At 46.6% G+C, this 6,000-nt stretch overlaps 1 protein-coding gene across 3 annotated transcripts in view; it reads right to left on the bottom strand.

Annotated features, from left to right (window-relative positions):
• Positions 1-1,050: 1,050 nt before the first annotated feature.
• Positions 1,051-6,000, bottom strand: part of LOC139555907 (high mobility group nucleosome-binding domain-containing protein 3-like) — a 50,408-nt gene continuing 45,458 nt past the window's right edge. For all 3 annotated transcript variants that reach the window (XM_071369269.1, XM_071369271.1, XM_071369270.1), the window contains one exon: positions 1,051-3,323. In XM_071369269.1, coding sequence (XP_071225370.1) covers positions 3,316-3,323 — 8 coding nt within the window. In that variant the 3' untranslated portion in view covers positions 1,051-3,315. The remainder of the gene's footprint in view (positions 3,324-6,000) is intronic.

The raw sequence follows: 6,000 nt of genomic DNA, 5'->3' as shown, positions 1-6,000 counted from the left end.
TTACCTCCTCATGCCTTTTGCACACAATGTATATAGACTTTCTTTTTTTCTACTGTGTCATTGACTTGTTTATTGTTTATTCCATCTGTAACTCTGTGTTGTTGTCTGTTCACACTGCTTTGCTTTATCTTGGCCAGGTCTCAGTTGTAAATGAGAACTTGTTCTCAACTGGCCTACCTGGTTAAATAAAGGTGAAATAAAAAAACAAATAACCTTACTAACTGTTATAACTGTGTATAACCTTAATAATAACTGTTATAACTGTGTATAACCTTACTAACTGTTATAACTGTGTATAACCTTAATAATAACTGTTATAACTGTGTATAACCTTACTAACTGTTATAACTGTGTATAACCTTAATAATAACTGTTATAACTGTGTATAACCTTACTAACTGTTATAACTGTGTATAACCTTAATAATAACTGTTATAACTGTGTATAACCTTAATAATAACTGTTATAACTGTGTAACCTTACTAACTGTTATAACTGTGTATAACCTTAATAATAACTGTTATAACTGTGTATAACCTTAATAATAACTGTTATAACTGTGTATAACCTTACTAACTGTTATAACCTTAATAATAACTGTTATAACTGTATAATAACAGTAGAATGTTATGACAAGGTTATACACAGTTATATGAGTACTGAACCTTTTCTCAGTGGACTACACTGCTCTAGAGGTCTGCTTCTATGGGGAAACATTTCCACATCCACAGCTTATCATTGGCCCGAGGCTCTGAGTGACACCTGGGCTGGCCAATGAGGGGGCCTCTCTAGACTCGGCTGCCCCGCCTCTCTGTGAAATGCTGATCTCTCATTTCCTGACACAGCAGTTGTATTTAACATGGCCACTTGCCCCCTCCCCCCCCCCTTGACCTCTCTCACACACACACACTAACAGACACATTCATAGAAACACTTACAAATGCCTGAGCTTTCCACAGCATAAATACAGGTGAAGAGGGTATTGTATGGGTACAGATAGTGATTAGATCTACTAGGGTCACTAGGGAAGTAAAACACACAGTACTCACAAGATGTCAACTCGGTTTTTATTTCAAAATAATGTTTTCCCACAGGCAGGATGGAACCCAGAGAGGTTCTAGAAGCCTCAGAGTTATAGAACAGAAGCCCCACTTGTTATTGCTATGCTGCTCTGACAGACAACCAGGGTGGAACCCAGAGGTTCTGGAAGCCAGAGTTCTAGACAACCAGGGTGGAACCCAGAGGTTCTGGAAGCCAGAGTTCTAGAACAGTCTGCACTGACAGACAACCAGGGTGGAACCCAGAGGTTCTGGAAGCCAGAGTTCTAGACAACCAGGGTGGAACCCAGAGGTTCTGGAAGCCAGAGTTCTAGACAACCAGGGTGGAACCCAGAGGTTCTGGAAGCCAGAGTTCTAGACAACCAGGGTGGCACCCAGAGGTTCTGGAAGCCAGAGTTCTAGAACAGTCTGCTCTGACAGACAACCAGGCTGGAACCCAGAGGTTCTGGAAAACAGAGTTCTAGAACAGTCTGCCCTGACAGACAACCAGGCTGGAACCCAGAGGTTCTGGAAGCCAGAGTTCTAGAACAGTCTGCCCTGACAGACAACCAGGGTGGAACCCAGAGGTTCTGGAAGCCAGAGTTCTAGGACAGTCTGCTCTGACAGACAACCAGGGTGGAACCCAGAGGTTCTGGAAGCCAGAGTTCTAGAACAGTCTGCTCTGACAGACAACCAGGGTGGAACCCAGAGGTTCTGGAAGCCAGAGTTCTAGAACAGTCTGCTCTGACAGACAACCAGGGTGGAACCCAGAGGTTCTGGAAGCCAGAGTTCTAGAACAGTCTGCTCTGACAGACAACCAGGGTGGAACCCAGAGGTTCTGGAAGCCAGAGTTCTAGAACAGTCTGCTCTGACAGACAACCAGGGTGGAACCCAGAGGTTCTGGAAGCCAGAGTTCTAGAACAGTCTGCCCTGACAGACAACCAGGGTGGAACCCAGAGGTTCTGGAAACCAGAGTTCTAGAACAGTCTGCTCTGACAGACAACCAGGGTGGAACCCAGAGGTTCTGGAAGCCAGAGTTCTAGAACAGTCTGCTCTGACAGACAACCAGGGTGGAACCCAGAGGTTCTGGAAGCCAGAGTTCTAGAACAGTCTGCACTGACAGACAACCAGGGTGGAACCCAGAGGTTCTGGAAGCCAGAGTTCTAGAACAGTCTGCTCTGACAGACAACCAGGGTGGAACCCAGAGGTTCTGGAAGCCAGAGTTCTAGAACAGTCTGCCCTGACAGACAACCAGGGTGGAACCCAGAGGTTCTGGAAGCCAGAGTTCTAGAACAGTCTGCTCTGACAGACAACCAGGGTGGAACCCAGAGGTTCTGGAAGCCAGAGTTCTAGAACAGTCTGCTCTGACAGACAACCAGGGTGGAACCCAGAGGTTCTGGAAGCCAGAGTTCTAGAACAGTCTGCTCTGACAGACAACCAGGGTGGAACCCAGAGGTTCTGGAAGCCAGAGTTCTAGAACAGTCTGCACTGACAGACAACCAGGGTGGAACCCAGAGGTTCTGGAAGCCAGAGTTCTAGAACAGTCTGCTCTGACAGACAACCAGGGTGGAACCCAGAGGTTCTGGAAGCCAGAGTTCTAGAACAGTCTGCCCTGACAGACAACCAGGGTGGAACCCAGAGGTTCTGGAAGCCAGAGTTCTAGAACAGTCTGCTCTGACAGACAACCACAGACTCACAAATTACAACACAAGAGTGGCTGGCGATTCTGAACACTTCTACATCTGTTTAAAAAGCTGCAAATATTCACCATGGCAACACCTCAGGTCAGGGTCAAAGGTCACTTGTGATGTCATAGGAGCCTAGTCTGACCCTTGGGTCTCTGAGGTCAGAGGTGGAAGGTCCACTTAATTTACAGCGATGTCATCACAAAAGAGCCACCGCGGTCAAGAGGGTTGTTGTTTAGAAAGGAACTGAGAGGCATCACCATGGTGACCCCATGAGGCTGGTGGTGACCATGGTGACTCCCACTGCCAGAGGAAGAATACTTGCGGCCATTTTATAAAAACATGTCACTTCATTCTGTCTTTTAGGAAAGGAGAGAGAGAGAGAGAGAGAGACACACTACTGTAAGGAGGAGTGTGGACGTGGGTTGCTGCTGGTTATCTTTGCTAGTATCACAGGACAAACAAAAATCAGCATTTTACAAAATCCTGGGAAAAAATATCCTCCGTTTCCATGGTACTGGTTTGGGAGGAGTCAGAGAAAGACCCACCCACTTCCTCATTCCTTCTCCTTGACCGACTCCGCCTTCACAGCCTCAGTCTCCTGCAGACAGAAACAAATATACCACGATGTCATACATGATGTCATAAAGGGACCAGGAAGTACCCGTGGGAGGTACGATGTTTCCATCCATGGTTCCATGGCCAAGGAAGAGATTACTAGCTAGCTGGGAGTTAGTAGTATCACCAGTAGTCCACACCACTGTTCTCCGAGCAGACAGACACACAGTGATGTGTTAGAGGCTGCCGAGGGGAAGACAGCTCATAATAATAATTGCAGGAATGGAGTAAATGGAACGCAATTATGAATGATAGCATTCCACTTATTCCGCTCCAGGCATTACCACGAGCCCATCCTCCCCAATGATGGTGGCACCAGCCTCCTGTCCTGTACATACTGATGGGGGAAACACACACATTTCATACTGCAGTCACAACCACACAATGTTAGTGTACACAACCACGTCAAGGTTTAAGCTAAGGTTTAAAGTGCTCCAACACTTAGTTAGTTTACAGCACACACACACTGGTTAAAGCCACCACAGAGGTTAAATCCCCCCAACATTATTGATAGATATCTATCACACACACAGCACCAGTCAAAAGTTTGAACACATCTACCCATTCAAGGGTTTTTCTTTATTTTTACTATTTTCTACATTGTAGAATAATAGTGAAGACATTTCATAGTTTCACAAAACTATGAAATAACACATATGGAATCATGTAGTAAACAAAAAAGTTAAATAAATCAAAATGTATTTTATATTTAAGATTCTTCAACGTAGCCACCCTTTGCCTTGACAGATTTGCACACTCTTGGCGTTCTCTCAACCAGCTTCATGAGTTAGTCACCTGGAATGCATTTCAATTAACAGGTGTGCCTTGTTAAAAAAAAAGTTAATTTGTGGAATTTCTTTATTTCTTAATGGGTTTGAGCCAATCAGTTTTGTTGTGAAAAGGTGGGGGTGGTATACAGACGATAGCCCTATTTAGTAAAAGACCATGGCCATATTATGGCAAGAACAGCTCAAATAAGCAAAGAGAAATGACAGTCCATCATTACTTTAAGACATGAAGGTCAGTCAATATGGAAAATGTCAAGAGCTTTGGAGGTTTCTTTAAGTGCAGTTGCAAAAACCATCAAGCGCTAGCGCTATAAATCTGTGTTTCCTGGCCCGTCTTTCTTCCATTTAAAGGGGTATCAACCAGATTCCTTTTCCAATGGCTTCCTCAGGCTGTGACCAGGCTTTAGACATAGTTTCAGGCTTTTATTTTGAAAAATGAGCGAGATTTTTCAAAAGTAGTCAGGTGTCCTCTGATTAGTTCCTGCGCGCGAGAGGGGTAGCTCGACATTTTCTTTCTCTCTTTTATTGAATAGGTTACGGTCCGATTGAAATATTATCGATTATGTTTGTTAAAAACAACCTGAGGATTGATTATAAAAAACATTTGACATGTTTCTACGAACATTACGGATACTTTTTGGAATTGTCGTCGAACGGAACGAGGCTTTGGTTTTCTGAACATAACGCGCAACCCAAATGGCGTTTTTTTGTTATAAAAGTAATATTTATCGAACATAAATAACATTTGTTGTGTAACTGGGAGTCTCGTGAGTGCAAACATCTGAAGATTATCAAAGGTAAGCGATTCATTTTATTGCTATTCTGACTTTCGTTACCATAATAATTTGGGGCTAGCTGTTGTAGCATTGATTGATACACTCACAAAAGCTTGGATTGCTTTCGCTGCAAAGCATATTTTCAAAATCTGACACGATAGGTGGATTAACAACAAGCTAAGCTGTGTTTTGGTATATTTCACTTGTGATTGCATGATTATAAATATTTTTAGTAATATTTTGCGCCCTGCAATTCAGCGGTTGTTTAGGAAAATTATCCCGCTAAAGGGATCCGTAGCGCAGAGAAGTTGCTCTTAACTGCTAGGCTACCTGCCGCCCGATTGGTTATATCACACAAAACTGCGTCCCAAATTGCACTCCATTCTCTACATAGTGAGAGCCCCATGGCCCCAGGTCAAGCCCCATGGCCCCAGGTCAAGCCCCATGGCCCCAGGTCAAGTCCCATGGCCCCAGGTCAAGTCCCATGGCCCCAGGTCAGGCCCCATGGCCCCAGGTCAGGCCCATGGCCCCAGGTCAAGTCCCATGGCCCCAGGTCAAGCCCCATGGCCCCAGGTCAAACCCCATGGCCCCAGGTCAAACCCCATGGCCCCAGGTCAAACCCCATGGCCCCAGGTCAAGCCCCATGGCCCCAGGTCAAGCCCCATGGCCCCAGGTCAAGCCCCATGGCCCCAGGTCAAGTCCCATGGCCCCAGGTAAAGCCCCAGGTCAAGCCCCATGGCCCCAGGTCAAGTCCCATGGCCCCAGGTCAAGTCCCATGGCCCCAGGTAAAGCCCCAGGTCAAGCCCCATGGCCCCGGGTCAAGTCCCATGGCCCTGGGTCAAGTCCCATGGCCCTAGGTCAAGCCCCATGGCCCTAGGTCAAGCCCCATGGCCCTAGGTCAAGCCCCATGGCCCTAGGTCAAGCCCCATGGCCCTAGGCCAAGCCCCATGGCCCTAGGCCAAGCCCCATGGCCCTAGGCCAAGCCCCATGGCCCTAGGCCAAGCCCCATGGCCCCAGGTCAAGCCCCATGGCCCCAGGTCAAGCCCCATGACCCCAGGTCAAGCCCCATGGCCCCAGGTCAAGCCCCATGGCCCCA

This window comes from Salvelinus alpinus, chromosome 27 (assembly GCF_045679555.1).
Source record: "Salvelinus alpinus chromosome 27, SLU_Salpinus.1, whole genome shotgun sequence".
NCBI lineage: Eukaryota > Metazoa > Chordata > Actinopteri > Salmoniformes > Salmonidae > Salvelinus > Salvelinus alpinus.
This window is presented reverse-complemented; position numbering and strand designations above follow the sequence as displayed.